At 47.6% G+C, this 18,786-nt stretch overlaps 2 protein-coding genes across 2 annotated transcripts in view; both read right to left on the bottom strand.

Moving 5' to 3' along the window:
• Positions 1 to 3,615: 3,615 nt before the first annotated feature.
• SUOX (sulfite oxidase) lies at positions 3,616 to 8,542 on the bottom strand. The gene is made up of 5 exons (XM_012653655.1): positions 8,478 to 8,542; positions 8,005 to 8,113; positions 6,572 to 6,631; positions 6,100 to 6,277; positions 3,616 to 5,542 (listed from the first exon to the last, which is right to left on the bottom strand). The coding sequence occupies exons 3-5, from the start codon at positions 6,619 to 6,621 to the stop codon at positions 4,133 to 4,135; spliced, it is 1,638 nt and encodes a 545-aa protein (XP_012509109.1). The 5' UTR covers positions 6,622 to 6,631; positions 8,005 to 8,113; positions 8,478 to 8,542; the 3' UTR covers positions 3,616 to 4,132.
• A 3,909-nt stretch (positions 8,543 to 12,451) lies between these two features.
• The window catches only part of RAB5B (RAB5B, member RAS oncogene family), a 14,154-nt gene continuing 7,819 nt past the window's right edge, over positions 12,452 to 18,786 (bottom strand). The window contains exons 2-6 of the mRNA XM_012653643.1: positions 16,916 to 17,170; positions 14,894 to 15,045; positions 14,502 to 14,624; positions 13,862 to 13,955; positions 12,452 to 13,526 (exon numbers count right to left, since the gene is read on the bottom strand). Coding sequence (XP_012509097.1) covers positions 13,411 to 13,526; positions 13,862 to 13,955; positions 14,502 to 14,624; positions 14,894 to 15,045; positions 16,916 to 17,078 — 648 coding nt within the window. The 5' untranslated portion in view covers positions 17,079 to 17,170 and the 3' untranslated portion in view covers positions 12,452 to 13,410. The remainder of the gene's footprint in view (positions 13,527 to 13,861; positions 13,956 to 14,501; positions 14,625 to 14,893; positions 15,046 to 16,915; positions 17,171 to 18,786) is intronic.

Genomic DNA, 18,786 nt, shown 5'->3' with positions numbered 1-18,786 from the left:
GGTCTCGAACTCCTGAGCTCAAACAATCCGCCCGCCTCGGCCTCCCAGAGAGCTAGGATTACAGGCGTGAGCCACCGCGCCCGGCCAATCTCTTGGTTTTTAACAGAAGAAACTAAGCCCAGAGTCACTTATGTGGTTAGCAACAGAAGTAGGACAAGTAGAACACAAGTTACTAGGAGAGGGTTCTTTCCACTAGAACACAAAGTTAAACTTGCCCCAGCTGGAAGGTTTGGGCCACTCTGCTTGCCTTCTTTCTTCGATTATAAAATGAATAGTTTTTGGGTCTACATCTTGGTCACCTAAATACATCCTTGAACTGGAAACTTAAGGATAGGAGGAAAAATAATCCTCTTCCTCCTATGTCTCTTTTCAGAGATTATGGGCATGAGGAAAATGCCAAACTAGATGCTAAGTCTCTTTAAGGTAGAAACAGGGCTCCTTGGCCCAAGGACTACCCCAGCATATGTACTTCATCAGAGCCTACAAGGTGGATTCTACCCCAGGGACCGGGTCATTCATATCAGCACTACCCTTTCTTAGATGCTTTTGTCTGATAAACCTTGAATCTCTCTCTGTTTCCAGAACAGAGTCCATAACTTTTCTAAGAAGAGGAAGCAAATCAATCAGCCTGGAATTCAAAGCCTTCTCCAGAGAATCAAGAGACCTATAAAGAAAGGGAGTCCCTCTGCCTGTAGCATTGTCCACATTCACAGGGTTCCACTCTTATTTGTTCCTACAGAGTAAAATGACGCTAGAATCACCTGCCCAATAATAACTTCTCTTTCCTTGGTTATTTTGTGTGGGGGTGGGGGGAGAGGGGAGAAGGGGAGGGAGAGAGAGAGATGGGCAATTTGGAGAAAATAATTCCTTTATGGATCCTGGGGTGTGTGTGGGGGGGGCTGGGTAGGATAAAAGATGGGATAAGTTTCTCCCATGCTGGGAAGTACAAGCTGCAGATTTCAAACTAAGAGGAAATAAAGAAGAAACTTTCAGTTGCATTTTCACTGGGAAAAAGGGCTTATTTCTGAGCCAAGTCCTGAAATATGCCTTACCCTTAACCTACTGCGAGGAAGAGGATTGCTCAGATGCTACAGCTGAACTAATTAACTGTACTCAGTGGGCAAAAAAGATGTTATATTTTGTGTTTGAGACGTTAACATCCATTGCCTAGGACAAGATATAATTCTGAAGCTGCCAAAATGAGGGCAGCTTCCACCACCCTGAGACCACCTCAGAAGCTCCAGTGAAATCTCTCCTGCTTCCCAATGGTAAGGCTATTTTCTTCTTTTAAGACTTTATTTTTATCTCAGGAGCCACTCATCTGACTGTTCTCATGACCCAAGGGACTGAATAGATTCTCTGGCTTTAGGCTGTTAGTTGGGAAGGTTAAAGTCCTCCTGTAAACCACAAAGCAAGATTTACTGACTGGCAGGCCTATGAGGAGGTGAGGATTACCAGCTGTGCATTTCATACAACCCTACCAAACAAGGCACTATGCTTTCAAAGATTGTCTGATTTGGCCTTTTATCTGGGCTTGTCTTCAGAATCTGAGTTATCTTAAGTGGAAATATTCTAGGTAGTCTGACAACCGTTTTTCATGCTTCCTAAGAATATGAACATATATGTACCTTCACCCAGGCAAAGCGAGCAAGTATCAGTAAGGGAAGACAGTCAGGCCTCAATGGCCATCTGGTTGGCCATGATGATGAAAGACCTAGAGCTAACATGTGAGCATGTCAGGAACATACCATGCCCACTATTGATGCTTTGAGGACTCAGGATGGGTAAACAGGCACAGCAGGAGCTACCACAGTAGACAGTTTTGCTTATGAGAGGAAGGAGGAAATGGGGTGAAAAAAGGTACGCAAAAAAATTTTCCTGGAAGCAGAGTTAGCAAATTCTTGACCTTGGAGGGGGAATGGGGTACCTTATTTCATAAACATCTCATATCTAAAAGTCTACATTCCATTAAACATTCCACTGTCCCCAGACAGGACCAGCACACTTAAAAAAAAAAAGCATAGCAATCAAATGAAAGTTCAAAAAGTGAGGATCCAAAACTCTGTAGCAGACAAGGGGTAAGGAAATAACTGGGGATGGGTCTTTGTGAAGAGGTACATGGAGGACTGTTTAAATATTCAGGAAGCAGGCAGCCTGCTCCCCAAGTTTGTAGCTCCCATCCGGATGCCTGCCTAGGGTTGTCTCTTGCATTTCTTTTTTAGGGCTCGTATGCAATGAATCTTCCTTACCAACCTTGCTCCCCCAAGTTCCCTACATCTCCCACCCTACACAGTAACCCAGATAGCACTTCTCACCCCATCCTAAGTTTCTTCCACTTTGCTTCCCAGATCTTCTCACCTAGGCCTACTTTTTTCTCTCAAGCCTTTTCGATCCCACTTCCGGGTCCCTCACTTTTTTTGTTCAGGTACCCTCTCTACTGCTCCTGTTCCTCTGTTCTACCCTAGCCATATCCCGACGGAGGAGCCTCGCGCATGCGAGCTCCTGCCTGTCTTCAGCCTTCTGCCTTGATCCGTCTCCCGCCTTTTTAGGGCCCCCAGATCCCTGTTACCTCCTCAATATTGGGGCATCAGGCCAAACTACCCCGGGCCAGCTTCCGCCTCTTGGGCCCCAGCCCACCCCTCGCCCCTCTCCGAGCCAGCTCCCGCCTCACTTCACGCCCCAGCCCCTCAGGCCCCGCCCCCGCCGTCTATGCCCCGCCCCCGCTTTGCTCAAGCCCCGCCCCTCACTCACCTGAGGCGTCTCCGCGCGCGCGCAGGCTGTGAGGGGTAGGGGAGAGGGGATGGTGATCGGGGAGAGGGAGGCGGATTGGCGGGGGTCCCCCACTCTGGCCCGGGTGGCCCAGTGCGGGGGGAGTGGGGTCACTGAGGCGGCGGCAGCCAGGCTGCAGCCAGGACCCGGGCGCTCATCAGCGGCGGCGGCTCCATCTCCATCAGCGGCTTCACCTGAGGAGGGACCTGCCCCCCCCCACGTTCCCCCCCATCGCAGCCGTCCCCCCCTCCCCCTAACAACTTCCGGTCCCACTACCAGGCGACAGGCGGCGTGGCCGAACACCGAGCGCCCCCATGCCGGGGAGACTGCTGGGGAAAAAAGGGAGAGGAAGCTAGGGGAAAGTAGCCGAGCGCCGAAAGATTCAAGTCCAAAGGCGCTGTCGGTTGCAAAGGGTAACTCAGACTACCCCTTCATCTGCATCTAATTTGCAAACTAGGTACACATTGGACGCCCCACGTGCCCTGGCACGTCTGCTCCTAGTGCCAAGTTTTGTCCCTGTACCACCTAAGACAATATTGATTTTAACCTCTTAGCATTCTTTGTCTTTCCTGCCAAATACATAGGAATTGTGGGGGAGGATTTGAGTATACCAAATTTTTTATTATCTCCTCTTTGGGGGTATCTTGAGGTCAATCACCTAAGCATTGCTGCATATGCTAACAAACCTCAGAGAAGGAAGCTCCATTTCTTTACTTCCCAGAGCCTGCTTCCGTTCTCTCCTCCCCCCACCTTTTGTTTTGGGCTAGACTCACTGCTCATCCCACTACCAACGCAGCCTCCCTCCTGCAATATGTTCATTCCCCAGGCACAAGAGGCCCCAGAGTCATAATCTTAAAGAGACACTTTATTGATGTATTTAGAAAATTAGAACTATAAAGGGAAAGGATTGCTTTCCTTGCTCTCCTCACAACTCTCTGGCAATCAGAGAAGCAGTAGAAAGTAGCATTAATACTTTTCTTACACATGCCACACACATTCTCTGAAGAATCCAAGAAGCAAAGCAAAACAAGGCCTTGATGGTGACAGTGGAGGTGGGGTGGGCAGAGAAAATAGTGCTTGTCTCCAAAATTACTTTTCTCACGTCTAGCCCCCTGTTCCAACAACTGCCACCTGCTGGCACAGGGTCAGAGGCCAGGAGGGGTATGTAACATAGCATACAAGGAGGGAGGTTTTCTGGGTGGAAAGGTGCAATGTGTGTGTAATGTGTGTACCTGGGTATGGCTTAGGAAGGCCATACCTAAGAAGTAGAGAGGCGGGAAAGGTTTTTCTGAGGCAGCGAGGCCAAAGGGTGGGGAAAAGGGCTGAGATGTTTCTGGGGTGTAGATGGCTCTACTCCATACTCTCATGAGGCCACATGGACATGGACACGATGCCAGGCATTGCTGAGCACACCTCGCAGGTTCCAGATTGGGGCCACGGTGTCTGGCTGGACATTATAACTGTTATCAACAGCCTTACAAACAATGTTCAATTCTTTCTGCCCAGCTGGCACAACAGCTTGCAGCTGCCATAGACGCCAGGCCCATGCCTTCCTGGGGCACTGTTCCTCTCCATCCAGCTCAGCTGCCTGCCAGGTTAGGCCCCCGTCCAGAGACACATCCACCCGGATCACAGCTCTGCCACCACCACTCCATGCATAGCCCTTGATGGTCACCTCCCCTGACTCTACAGTCTCCCCGTCCTGGGGCTCTGTGATGGCCGACTGAACAGGAAGTTCCTGAATAGATGGAGCTGAGTCAAAATCTACTGTGTCCCAGTCCACAGATGGAGAGAAGCCTTTGTAATCTCGCCGCTGCCAGTGGCTGTAACTTTCCTCTGGTTCCACACTCACTCTGCCCAGCCATTTGACATGGCGGGCACCCACCACACCAGGAACCACCACCCGCACAGGGAAGCCATGGTCACGAGGCAGGGGCTGCCCATTCATCTCATATGCCAGCAGGACCTCAGCTTCAGGGTCCATTGCCCGAGCCAGAGGGATAGATGCTCCGTAGGTAGTCCCAGTGGGGTCTGAGTCCAGTCCCTCAAAGCAGACGTGGGCCTCGGTTTCACACAGTTTGTGACCAGCCTGGGCTAACACATCACAGAGCCGTGCCCCAGCCCAGCGTGCAGTGCTGATGGCCCCTGTCCTCCACTCCAGACCTTTTACTTGTTTGACCTGAGTCATCTCAGAGCGCCGGTTACCAGCACACTGCAGAGTGACTGTGATCTCATGTTTGGGAAACTTGTACAAGTCATCCAGGGACAGAGATAATGACTTACTCCCAGGACCCCCTACTACGTGCAAACGATAGGTGTCTGGGTCCAGGTTAGGTACAGGCAGATGGTTCCGGGTAAAGAAGATAGGATTGGGTGTGATGTAGTTTTCTGTCAGCAGCTCAGGGGGGGGCTCTGCATTAAAGGGGCGTTGGCTGTTGACCTTCAGGGCGGGGTGACGTATAGGATCATCAACATAAGGGTCAGAGGTCTCCAAGGTGGAGGGTACCTTTTCTTCAGGGTTCAGCTCCCCAATCTTGTACTGAGCCAGTAACTCACGCACATGAGACTGGTTGTGAACAGCATACAGGGCCCAGAAGGGCTCTAGGGGACCCCCAGCTGCTAGCATCAGCTTTGATGGACCTCCTGGGTGTAAGTCCACAAATTCTGTGACATCAAAGACCTCATAGCCCAGAGTCACCCATATCCCAGTCTCAGGGCTTGTGTGGGAACTCACTTCCTCTTTGGTGTATATTCGTGGTGACTCCTGAGCAGCCTGCAGGAAGGGGTGGGGTGAGGCAAAATGAAACAGAATATTAAGTAATTGGTTGGGCATGGTGGCTCACACCTGTAATCCCAGCACTTTGGGAGTCTGAGGCAGGAGGATCGCTTGAGGCCAGGAATTAGAGATCAGCCTGGGCAACATAGTGAGACCCCATCTCTACAAAACAGAAAAATTAGCCAGGTGTGGTGGCAAACACCTCTAGTCCCAGCTACTTAAGAGGCTAAGGCAGGCAGATAGCTTGAGCCAAGGAGTTTGAGGTTGCAGTGAGCTATGATGATGCCACTGCACTCTAGCCAGTGACATCTGGGTGACAGAGCAAGACTCTGACAAAAAAAAAAAAAAAAAAGAAATCACTCTAGCTCACCCTGACCCAACCCACAGTCTAGGCCACTGGGAACTGAAGGCGGCAGATTCCATCTCCACTCTACATGAAGACAGTGTCACCATGAGCTCTGTGGTAACAGCAAGAACATGGGTCACAGCCTGGGTTGCCTATGGAGCTTATTAGGGCTCCTTTGTTCTCACAATGAAACCCTTTCCCTACTTACCCTACACCGATGGTCATGATAGGCCAACATTGCACCGAGACCTAGTAGGGTCCCCACGACTCTCCATCCCCTAGTGCCAGAGTTATCACCAGAGAAGGTGAGGCTGGGGTGCTGGGGCTGGAATGAATCATTTGTAGAGCAGGCCCGAATGCAGAGCCTTGAGGGGGTTGACCTGAGTCTGGAAGAGAGAGAGGTCTTCTTAGTAGCACATAGGGTTATATGAAAGGGCCAGTGAACACCTGAGGTCTACCTCTCCCTGGTTGGCCATTGTTTCCTTCCTGGAACTTAGTTTCTCCAGGGATAGGCGGGACAATTGGGATCTGGCTTTCCCTTTTCTACCTGGCCATTCCCTCAACTACTTCCCTTTTGTCTGGTATCATAAAGATAAGGTATCATAAAGAAAAGTTATCATAAAGATACTGAGGGTAGGAGATAAGAGCTAGCAGGCAAGTCCTGGGATGGGAGGGCCTACCTGCAGGCCTGTTGGAGCCCGGAGACCATAGCTCTGTGCAGCAGCAGCATTGTGGCAGACCTGTAGGAGGAAGATTCTGGGATCAAGATAGGAGGATCCTTAGGAGGGGATATTAGGGAAGCCAAAGGGAATGGGTGGGAGAAGACACAGAGGTCAGCAAGGAGCTTTCTGGGCAAATGGGGAGACCTGAGAGTGGGGGTCCAAATGGGCCCTTAGAGAAAACTTAGAGTACTTCAGAGCCAAAGACTGTGCTGACAGGATGGTGGGAGATGGGGAGCAGGCCAGGTGCTTCTAGAATCACCTATCTTCCATTCTCCACTCTCTACTTTGTCCACCATAGAGAACAATGCATGGGGCCAAGAGAATAAAGGGAAGAAGCCAAATTTCTACTGTCCAGTTTGCCAGTTTATTATTTCTGAAGTTAGCAGAGGACAACTGAGCATTAGACTGACTTAACCAGGGACAAAAAAGTGAGAAGAACAGCCTAACTGAGTGAAGAAGCCAGATGCTGGGGGCAAACTACCTTGGGTTTGTGAAACCGGATCCTGACATTTATTAAGCAGCCCTATTCCCTGGGCAACATACCAAGTGTCTCTGAACTTGCATCCTCATCTCTGAAATGAGATCCAGCTAACACAGCTGATATGAAGAGTAAGCAAGTACAGTAGTCCCCCCTTATCTGCTGGGGATAAGTTCCAAGACTCCCAGTGGGTAACCAGTGGATAGTGGTACCAAATTCTCTATATATTATGTTTTCCCATATAAATACCTGTGATAAAGTTTAATTCATAAATTGTGTGCAGTAAGATTAACAATAACTAAATAATAAAATAGACCAAGTATAACATTATACTGTCATAAAAGTTATGCAAATGTGGTCTCTCTTTCAAAATATCTTATTGTACTGTATTCACCTATTTTCCAAGTGGTTGACCATGGGTAACTGAAACTGAGGAAAGTGAAACCTCAGTAAGGGGGTACTACTCTAATAACACTGTCTTGAAGGTCTTTTGGTCCCCTCTTCTCCCTCCACCCACCCTAAAAAAAAAAATTGAACCCAGCTGGGAACTGGACCCCAACGAGGGGCCCCCATCAGAATCTTGTCTATGCCACTGTAGTGAGCTGAAGCAATTGAGGAGTTAATGGCCAGGGTGTCTGGGGATGGGCAGGAGAAGGAAGATAATTTTTCTGCTCTCTGTTCCGCGAGTTTCTTCTGCACAGCAATGGGCTGAGCACTGACCGAGGAGGGGCAAAGTGGCCAAAGTGAGGATAGGTAAGAAGTGCCCCAACTGCTAATGAGATGCTGGAGAGCAACTGTGTGGGAGTGGGTGGGTCATGGATAGTGAAGCAGAGAACCCACCAGGGAGATGGAATTAGGAGCATTCTTCACTTTACCCCTGAGCTTTAGGACCCTCCCGCTCCCTGCCACCTACCTCAATCCCAGTAGCCTCCCTGAAGTAGACTGGAGCAGTGCAGGTAGGGCTGACTCGCCGGTGAGCTCGGTCAGACCAGAATCCCAGGTTTGGGAGGGGCGACCTTTTGCTGCAATACAGAAATGCCACCGTTGGCGCAGGTGGTGGTCCCTGACTCCCCAGGGGCACTTTGGATAGGAGGATATGTCCGGCATCCAGGCACAAGCAGCAGGCCCTATGCCACTGCCCCAGCAGCTAGCACGAGATGGTTTTGTAGCAACACTCCAGGACCCTAAGAGCACCCAGGCAGCAGGAGCGGAGGCAGGTACTGGTAGTTTTGTTGTCCTTGAGATTCGGAGCATTGCTGAGTGCCAAAGCCCTCTCCGCCGCCCCGCCGGACTGTCTTTTTTTTTTTTTTAAGACAGTCTCGGTCTGTCGTCCTGGCTAGCAGACCTTCCTCCTCCTCTTCTCTCTCCCACCCTCAGCCCGCTTACCGGTTCAGCGTCCTCACTGTTTGGTGTCCTCACTAACGCAGTTTCATCCGCTACGCCAGTGCTCGCAAAGGGGCGGGGCCCGCGCCGAGATGTCTGGCCGGAGGAAGGAACACTCACGCCCCTCAGTTAGTCCCCCATCCATTGGCGGGCCGCGGGCCGCCGCCCAGCTGCTGTGCCCACCCCCTGGAACGAGGCAGGCGGGGCGCCACCAGGGCTTTGAGCTGAGACTGGCTCTTTTGGCTGTCACTCTCGATAGGCAGCCGTTGAGTTGATTATAGCTCCGGTGCTCAAGGAATGGGATGCCCACTGATGTTCGGAACTCGGGCAGTGGAAGGTGAGGACTCCAAAGCTTGCGCTGAGAGTGGGGAGACTTTGAGACGCCCCCGCCCCGCCCCGCCCCTACGGCCGGCGGACAGGAGGCTGAGAGGCAGGAGATGCGTTCCCTTGCGGAGGCCTAGGGATACAGCCGAGTTTCTCCTGGTGGGGGTGAGGTCCGCTTTTACCCAGTTTTTGACAAGTGTCTGTGTTGCAACTACAATAGCCCTGTTTGTCTTTTGGGAAAAGCAAGGTCAATCGCTTAAGTCTCATAACCAGGAATGAGAGCAGAAATGAAGCCTAACATAGTGGTTCCAAGAATTCGAGATTCCTTGAATTAGTCCAATCTCTCCCCAAGTTATGGAACCAACAATAAATAGCATCTTTTACTTTGCGTAGTCATTAAAAACAGTCGCCCTTTACCAAGAGCAATGATAGTTTAACACCCCAAAGTATGAAGGTTATAATCTCTTATCTCCAAGAAAGAGACACCAATAGAATAAATTTTCTATTACCCTTTTGTCATTTGGCATGGGACTAAAAATTTATCAAACCTAGGGTCTGATCATGGGCAAACGTCACCATACACTGCCCTCTAGAGACCGGACGGTTGAGTTACATTGTTTTTTGCTTTTTTTTTAAGACAGTCTCGGTCTGTCGTCCTGGCTAGTGCAGTGGGGTCATCATAGCTCATTGTAACCTAAAATTCCTGGGTTCAAGTGACCCTCCTGCCTCAGCTTCCGGAATGGCTGGGGACTACGGGCAGGCCACCACGCCAGGCTAATCTTTTTCTATTTTTAGTAGAGACGGAGTCTTGCTCTTGCTCAGGCTGGTCTTCAACTCCTGACCTCAAGGGTTCCTCTCTGCCTCAAATTCCCAGAGTGCTAGGATTACAGGCGTGAGCCACCAAGCCTGGCTGCTTGAGCTACAATCTTAATCAGTTTAAGTGAATGTCTTCGCCTTTCATTTTTGAAGATCATTCGCCTTTACTTTCTGCTCTCCAACTAGAGCTTTTTACCAGGAATCAAGAAACCCGGGGAGGAAAGGTATTACTAAGAGATAGAAGGAAAGGGGAACTGACAGTTAAAGGTTGATTTTGGCTCTACACTGTTTGGAAATGAAAAGGTTTCCAACCTGTGTACAATTTCATTGGAGAGGCCAGATGCCTGACCTATCTTACCAGTTATTTAAAAAAAAAAAAAAAGGGTTCAACGTTCAGCCCAGGATACAGAGAAGTCAGTAAGTCAGTTAGGGATTGTCTAAAAGCCACAGGATAAGATTCCTTCCTAATAATAGTGTTACCTACTTGTGTGCCACGCACATGCTTTACATATTTGACCTTTATGCCTCAACTTTTCTTCATTTTACTGATGAAGAAATGAGGCACAAAGCACTAAGTAACTTGATCAAGGCCAGAGCTGGGGGTAAGTTGACACAGATGGGACTGGAAGCCAGGTTTGTGTACACCAGTTCTCTTTCTTGTCTTCCCTCAGCTTCTTTGGAATTTAAAACTCCTCCTGCAACCATAGCTAATCTTTTCTATTTCTTCCCCACTTTTCCCCCTTAGACTGTGATGGATTGAGGGCTTGAAGTACAGTAGGAGTCAAGAGCAGATCCAAGGGAAATTTTCCTGTTGAGGTGGAAGTCACATGGTCAATCAAAAAAGCTAATTCAGTGATTCTATGTTAATTTTTATAGGTCACAGACCCCTTTGAGAAACTAATATAGCAATGGACCCTAGAAAAATGCACATAAATTTTTGCATATTACTTCAAAGGATTCACAAATACCACCTCCTCCCACCAATCTCATCAATGGGCCCAAAGAGCCACACCCCACACATATACATATTCTTTTAAGAGGGCCTATAAAGATAAAATAGGGTCAGATTTGGTGAGCTATATAATAGCCTTCAAATAGGGGTAACAGCCATAAAAGGGCTATTTTCCAAATTGGATTCTTTTGCTGTTCAAGAGAAGATTAAAGGGAACAATGAGGTTTCAAGATGCAGGGGAGGGTAAGTTTCTGATTCAATAAAACATTATTGGGTGCCCTTTTCCCCAAATTCCTAATATGAGACAGATAAACAGCAAAAAACAAAGCAACACTCCAATGTACTTTTTACTTTCTTTTACTTACATTAAATACATCGGTAAATCAGCAGTCGCATTCTGTTACCACGATTGTTATGTTGGGAGAGGAAGAAAGGCAAATGCTTTCTTAAAAGCAAAAAAAAAAGAAAACACAAAAACAAAACCAGAAACAAAACATGACATCCCCACCCCCCTAAAAAACTGACCAGAAGAAAAAAATGAAGAGCTGGGAAATAAAAAACGAAGATCCCCAAGCCCAACAGAGCTTAAAGGCAGAAGAGCTGGTAGGAAGTGGAGGGAAGGCAGCAGATAGGCCCAGAAGCTAAGGCCAATCCTGTTCCTATGGGGATTTCCGAAGGGAGAAGAAGCCTGGGGAAATGGTTTCCCAGCCCCAAGGCATAATATACCTTCACTCCTGCTCCATGGGGAAAGCTGCAGAGAAAGAACTTCATTTCTAAGAGATTTAGAGAGCCATCCTAGTTCTTCCACTTGTAAAAAGGAAGCACTGGGTGCTTTGGGGGGGCTAGTGGGTTCTGGGAAAGGAAGGGGAAAATGTATGTGTGTTTCAGGGCCATGGAAACTAAGGCTGCCCCTGGAAAAGGAAGGGAATTGAGGCCTAAGTGGAAGAACCTAAGCTGGGTCCTTCAGTAGCTCAGCTTTATGGATTTCTCAGCTGCTCTGGGACAGAAGGCAGTCTGTAAGCCAAAAGGGCAGAAAGGTTCCAATCCTAGGTCACTGTGACTTCTATCTTTCCCAAATTTTCCCAAAACTCTGAGCTAGAACAAGAAGGAACTTACGAGTTCTCTCTTGCCTTGATAGCTTCCCAAAGACATCCTAAAACACCTGATGAGGGATATGAAGAGAGGCTGTAGATTTAGAAAGGACCAAGGTCCTCTAATGATATCAGACAGTTGTGAAGCACCTCCAGTGCTAGTCATTCCCTGTCCACAGGAACAGGTAGTATGATATGAGGGGGCTACAAGGAGGCCTCTGTGGTACTAGCCCCTAGTGGTACATGGAATAAACCACTGGTTGCATAGGGGGATAAGGATAGAGGGACTAAACTCAAGATACTAACAAAGAAGAAAAGAAATAGGGCCTGATGGGAGGAAGGGGACAGACCAGGGGGATAGACAGTGGGAATAAGATCATACCTATTTACAGGGAAGTAGAAAAGACATGGTAATGGATATCAAATTGAATGTGAACCCTGGGGAAGAATAGAAAACTCTCTTTTGCCTGACCTCTTTACTCCCCTACCTTGGTCTATGCTATCCTGAGACCACTCCCAGTTGCTTAGTTAATTTTCCAGGAAAGGCAAACCTATACTCAGGAGTTAGGTTGGCAAGAATAGAGGGTTAAGGATCAGAGCTGGAGGAAGCTAACAGTGGAGATTGGGCTTGAGTAGCTGCCACTTATACTTTTCTCCATAGCCCCTCTGAAAACCTCATATATACCCCTCAGGTCCCGTTTAATTAAAAAGAAGGTAGGAGGGCAAGTAAATCAATCAAAACCACCATAAAACAAATATCCCAACTGAATTACCATCAATTAAAGTGCAAACTTCAGGGGGATATGGTGGCTGGGGCTGAGACCATCTAAAGGCCAGAGGGGGGAAAATGCATATGTATAAATCAGAGGATGGATATCAGAAACTGGTCCCTCCTCCAATTATATCACAGCAGAGCCAAAGACGCAGGCAACCAGTGAAGATTCTTTGGAGGACTCTGGGGTCCAATCCCCACTATAGGACAGAAGCAACCTAAGAGGCTGGGTGTGCCAACTGGGCCTTGGAAGAGTTCCAGAGCCACAGATGACACTGTACCTCCACCTCCACCTAGCTAGCTAACAACATAACACCCACCTGGTGCCTGAAAGCTTGCCTCCCCATTCTCACCTCTACCTAGAAATACCCTCCACAAGGCTGACTCATGGATACCGCAGTGTTTTCAAATATGAGAAACTCCAACCCAATAAAAACAAAAAAGAAATGTTTCCTTACTTCCTCCTGCTCTGAGCTTTATTCTCGCCCAGGGCCCTTTAATGTAACTGAACTGGAAACCTCCTTCCTTAGTTCTTGAGTTCACCACCTTCTCCATCCTGGGGAGAGGAGGAAAACAGGATCAAGAATAGGGACTGACCAAAAGCAGGAGGGGGAAGGGGCAGGAGATGAAAGTGTTTTCTGAAAAAATGAGGAGGAACACTGGGGAGAAGGAGAAAAGATAAGTAGGTCACTGTCTTGCACCTATAATACAAAGTGAAGAAAGTTTGTTTTGGGAGGTAAGTCCTGGGGGGAGTTGACCCCCAAGCCCCAGAGTAGGGGGTAGGAGGCCTGTGGCAACAGCTGCCTGGTGTTGGTTGCTGAAGCGTTAAAAAGTGCCATGACGGAGCTGTCAGGAGGGCAGCCCTTGGGAGCCAGGGCTCAGTGTGCTGTTACCGTAGGGGCTGTGTGCTGAGGGGTGGGGATGGAGGTTATTTCTTAGCTCTCGTGCTAGCTCCATACTCGTTTGCTGCTAGCCACCCCCTCAGTTGCTACAACACTGGCTCTTGTTCTGCTGGGACTGTTCATGGAGATCCACACCCCGACTTCGGCCTGCTGCACCCCCCAGATTCTGGGGTTCACTCTTTGGCAACTTCTTAGCTAGAGATAAAAAGAGAAGGGAACAAAATATGGTAGATTTCACTCAACCCCTACCCCAAAGGCTAATGGGTGGGAGAAAAGCAGAGGGAAAGGGGAAATTCAAGAGATTAAAAGAATGTTCTGAAGAGGGGAGGGTTCACTGTTTGCAAACTACATTGACCACAAGGTGGCTAAAGCTGCAGCCAAGGATGGAGGTCCCAACAGAAAGTTATTTCCATGTATCTAAAGTTTTTAAAAGAGGAGACACTCCCACCTATCCTTGATTTGGGTTAGTGATGATTTTGCCTATAGACAAGGGAAAAAGACAGGAAGCTCTCAGGCTGCTTTGACCTTACCTATTGCCAGGAAGAGATCATTCACGTTCATAGCAGTCTTGGCCGAAGTCTCCATAAACAATAAGCTGTTGTCATCTGCATATGCCTGGGCCTCCTGCAAGGGGTTGGATGTACTGGTACTCAGAATATACAAGAGAAACAAGTATTGCCTTTCCACTCTTATATAGGACCTAGAGCTAGGTTCCCACCCCTTAATTAATGCCCCTTTGAGCCGGCTGGCCCTAGACCCATAATTTAGTGACAACTCCCTCAAGATAAACCCATGTCCACTCAGCCCAACAAACAGATGTCAGGAATCTTAATTATGGGGGAGAGGGTAAGTTGGTGGGGGGCTTTTGGATTCTGACACTTGAATGGTCCCTTACCTCAAATTTAATTGCTCCCTCCTTCCTGTTTTCACACTGGTACCCCCACAGCTGGTACTTCCCTACCCCTCTGCTCTGGAATTTTCTTCTGACTCCTCTAAAATCTCCTGGCTGTCATTAGGGTCACAGCGTTGCTGTATTTAACTTGGTGTAGAACTGGGGAATGAGACAATGAATGTCCTTAGATGAGGTTTTCAAAGAGGACTGGTTTGGAAAAAAAGAGGCCCCAAGTACAGAGGGAGTGTGTTAGAGAGGGACTCTATGGGTCATCTTACTTCATACTCCACCATGCGCTTGTTGGCCAGGTCAGCTTTGTTCCCCGCCAGGGCAATAACGATGCTGGGACTTGCCTGTCGCTGTAGTTCCTTTACCCATGTCTTTGCTCGGGCAAAGGTTTCCTAGGAAAACATGAGGAAGAGAATGGGTAGTTTGTAATGACTGCCAACTACATCTACCACTTTTAAAACCTAGTCTGAAAACTTACCTCTTCTAGGCGGCCTTTCCTCACTGAAATTATCGGGTCTCCAATAATTCATTATCTCTGTCTTCTTGGCATTTGGAAGCATAATTTGTATGCTAACTTGCTATTTCCAGAACTTGTTTTCTCTTCCCCACCTAATTTAATTCCTATACATATAAGCAAAAACAGTCTTCTTAGCTCACTTACCTGATTAGTAATGTCATAAACCACGATTGCAGCTTGGGCACCCCTGTAGTACATAGGGGCTAAGCTGTGGTATCGCTCCTGCCCAGCTGTGTCCCAGATCTCAAACTTGACTGTTGTGTCATCTAGACAAACGGACTGGGTGAGAAAGGCCGCTATGGATAAGAGAATGGAAGGGAAGAAGTTGTAAGTGGGAGGATGAATGGGAACACCCCTCTCCCCTTCAAAATATCTCTACTCTCACTCTGAGACCAGTCACCACCCAGGCTACTCAGCTACAGGAAAAGGTTTAGCGTTCTCCTTACATATAAGTCCTAAAATCAGGATTAAGCCCGCCCTTGGGTAAGTCCTTCCTGCCAAAAGTTTCTCTGGCTAAGGAATGGGGCACATCATAAACTAAGAGGGATAGAGAGAAGAATTGGCACTTATACCAGAGTTATCTTTCCTCTATCCAAAATAGAGGAATAACAAATAATGACATAAATAATAAGCTTCTGATAGAAGTCACATCAAGAATTAGCTGAGCACAGTGGCAGGCACCTGTAATCCCAGCTACTTTAGAGGCTGAGGCTGGAGGATCTTGAGCCCAGGAGTTCAAGCCTAGCCCGGGTATCATAGCAAGACCTAGTCTCTATCTGCTGCAGGTCCAGGAGCACATTCCCAAACTGACGAATAAAAGGGGGAAAGAATAATATGGGAGTTCTCATAAAAGATTCTTTATTGAATTAGCACCCTATTTTGGGATAGTGGCAGAGAGAAGGTAGCAAAGGAGGGAAAGGCAAATGCCCTTTATATATTGTATAGTTCTAGCTTCTATTTTACCAGATATGTACATCAGAATCACCTAAGGAGTTTTTCCAAACACATATGCCTGTGCCACTGCCACCAACCTTACCCTACCTCCAATACTAATCAGTAGATCTACAGTGTAGCCCAAGCATACATAGGTTGAAAATGCTCCCCAGGTAATTCTTTTTTTTTTTTGAGGCAGAGTCTCACTCTGTTGCTCAGGCTAGAGTGCTGTGGCGTTAGCCTAGCTCACAGCAACCTCAAACTCCTGGGCTCAAGCGATCCTCCTGCCTCGGCCTCCCAAGTAGCTGGGACTATAGGCACACGCCACTGTGCCTGGCTAATTTTTTCTATTTTTAGTTGTTTGGCTAATTTCTTTCTATTTTTAGTAGAGACGGGGTCTTGCTCTTGCTCAGGCTGGTTTCAAACTCCTGAGCTCAAGCAATCCTCCCGCCTCGGCCTCCCAGAGTGCTAGGATTACAGGCGTGAGCCACTGCGCCCAGCCTCCCCAGGTAATTCTGAGGTATATCTTTGATCATGAATCACAGCTCCAAACCAACTTTTATCTGCTTAAGATGACAGTCAACTGACTTCATTAGGATTTAAGAAGACAGAGTAGGAGAAGGAAGATAGATAGATAAAAAAATTAGTAATTTTCTTTGTGTGCAAAGGTCAACCTCTCTTCTAGGAAGCAAGAGGATGCACATATTCCTGCTTTTTGGCATTATGGCAGTATTTTTTTTTCCTTTTTTAAAAAATCATTTCTTTTGTTTTCATACAGAGTTTCCATTCCTAGGGGAAAGAATGAGACTAAGAGGGCCAGCTCCACAAGCATGTCCTAGATCTCCTTTCAAAAGCCTCATCAGGCCTGGTGCAGATGCTTGGGCCTATAAGCCTAGTACTTCGGGAGGCCAAGGTGGGAGGACTGCTTGAGGCCAGGAGTTTGAGACCAGTCTGGGCAACATAGTGAGACCCTGTCTCTACAAAAGATTTTTTTAAAAAATTAGCTGGGTGAAGTGGCGCGCGCCTGTAGTACCAGCTACTCAGGAGGTTGAGGTGGAAGGATCGCTTGAGCCTAGGAGTTTAAGGCTTCAGTGAGCTATGATCACACCACTGCATCCCAGCCTGGGCAACAAAGCAAGACTTCGTCTCTTAAAAAAAAAAAAGAAAGAAAGAAAGAAAGAATAAAGAAAGCCTTATCAAGTATTGAAACTCTTCTTTTCCTGAGATACTCACCTCCAATGGTACTCTCCTGGTACTCATGGAACTGCCCTTTGACAAACCGTAATACCAGGCTTGACTTCCCCACTGCAGATTCTCCCAGCAGGACCAATTTGAACTGGCATATTTTGCTGGCCTGGGGCTGCCCATTGGGCCTGGCTGTGCTTCTGCTAGTCATGGCCAGATTATCAGAGTGGGAAAGGGTGGAGGGAGGGGGATACCACAAAGGGGGAAGGGGGAAGGGGAGGGGACTTCCAGGCTTCAACAGTCCTGCAAGGAAAAAAATGGGTAAAATTAGACATAGGTCCATTGAAGCTGCAATTGCTTTTTAAAGGAAGGTCAGAATCTCTTCATTTCCTTGCTCCTATGAGGACATAGCTCTTATAATCATCCATCATTGAAAGGTTATACTTCTGAGAAGTTCTCGGGCAGCTGATACCCAGTGGTAAGAGTGGGGAACAGTAAAGTAAGAACAGCTTCTGAAGTAGAGTTTGCCTTACCACAAAAACTCCAACTGTCAAGGGAGCTGAAATGGAAAGACTGAAAACTGTGAGTTTTTAATCCCCCATCAATTCCCCACCAGGTCTTTAAAAATAATTTTTTTTTTTTTGAGACAGAGTCTCACTCTGTTGCCCGGGGTAGAGTGCTGTGGCGTCAGCCTAGCTCACAGCAACCTCAAACTCCTGGGCTCAAGCAATCCTCCTGCCTCAGCCTCCCAAGTAGCTGGGACTACAGGCATGTGCCACCACGCCTGGCTAACTTTTTTCTATTTTTAGTTGTTTGGCTAATTTCTTTCTATTTATAGTGGAGATGGGGTCTCACTCTTGCTCAGGCTGGTCTCAAACTCTTGACCTCGAGTGATCTACCAGCCTCGGCCTCCCAGAGTGCTAGGATTACAGGCGTGAGCCACCGCACCCGGCCTTATCAATATATTCTTAAAAAGCAACCATGATATGAAAGAGGTATAAAGAAAGAAAAAGACAGAAAAAACAAAAGGGTAAAGAGGAAGTTAGCAAAAAATGAGACAGGTGAGAACTTAAAGTCCCCAAGTAGACTAGATTAATACAGAAGAATGTGACAAATTATTCTAATCCTACTGGGCAGTGGTCCCCAACCTTTTTGGCACCAGGGACTGGTTTCATGGAAGATAATTTTTCCACAGACAAGGGTGGGGTCTTGGGGGAATGATTTTGGGATGATCCAAGTGCATCATATTTATTGTGCAGTCAAACTTTTCTGCTAATGTTTTTTTAAATTTTTTTAAATTTCAGCATATCATGGGGGTACAAATGTTTAGGTACAAATCTGTATTTGCAGCCGCCCCTTAGCACTAGCATCACTGCCTCAGCTCCACCTCAGATCATCAGGCGTTAGATTCTCATAAGGAGTATCCAACCTAGATCCCTCACATGCAAAGTCCACAGTAGGGTTCATGCTCCTATGAGAATCTAATGCCACCACTGATCTGACAGGAGGTAGAGCTTATGCGGTGATGGAAGCATGGGGAGTGGCTGTAAATACAGATGAAGCTTCACTTGCTCGCCTGCAGTTTACCGCCTACACCGCTCCCCATCCACCCACCCACCGGCCACTCACCTCTTGCTGTGCTGCCTCGTTCCTAACAGGCCACAGACCAGTGGCCCAGGGGTTGGGGACGACAGCTACTGGGTATTCTACAGTCCCATGGGCCGGTGAATCTTAAACATCCAGATATGCATGCACCATTTTATGATTAAGTTTTCACTGGTCTAGCATGAATTAATCAAAATAAAGATGATACAGCAAGTTTTTCATAATGCTAAATTTATTCAATTTAAAAGAATATCCTTAATTATGAGATTTCTAACTTCATACTTTCTTAGTATATCAATTTTCTCTGGAAGGAT

This window comes from Propithecus coquereli, unplaced genomic scaffold, assembly GCF_000956105.1.
Source record: "Propithecus coquereli isolate 6110/MARCELLA unplaced genomic scaffold, Pcoq_1.0 Scaffold111, whole genome shotgun sequence".
Taxonomy (NCBI): Eukaryota; Metazoa; Chordata; class Mammalia; order Primates; family Indriidae; genus Propithecus; species Propithecus coquereli.
Note: the sequence above shows the minus strand (reverse complement) of the source record. Positions and strands in the feature narration are given on the sequence as shown.

Excerpts from the sequence above, each read along its gene's own strand:
- SUOX (XM_012653655.1), bottom strand. The coding sequence starts at position 6,621 with ATGCTGCTGCTGCACAGAGCTATGGTCTCCGGGCTCCAACAGGCCTGC. Across the intron at positions 6,278-6,571 it reads GGGCTCCAACAGGCCTGCAG|ACTCAGGTCAACCCCCTCAA; the intron begins GTAGGCCCTCCC and ends TCTCTCTTCCAG. Across the intron at positions 5,543-6,099 it reads ATCATGACCATCGGTGTAGG|GCTGCTCAGGAGTCACCACG; the intron begins GTAAGTAGGGAA and ends CCCTTCCTGCAG.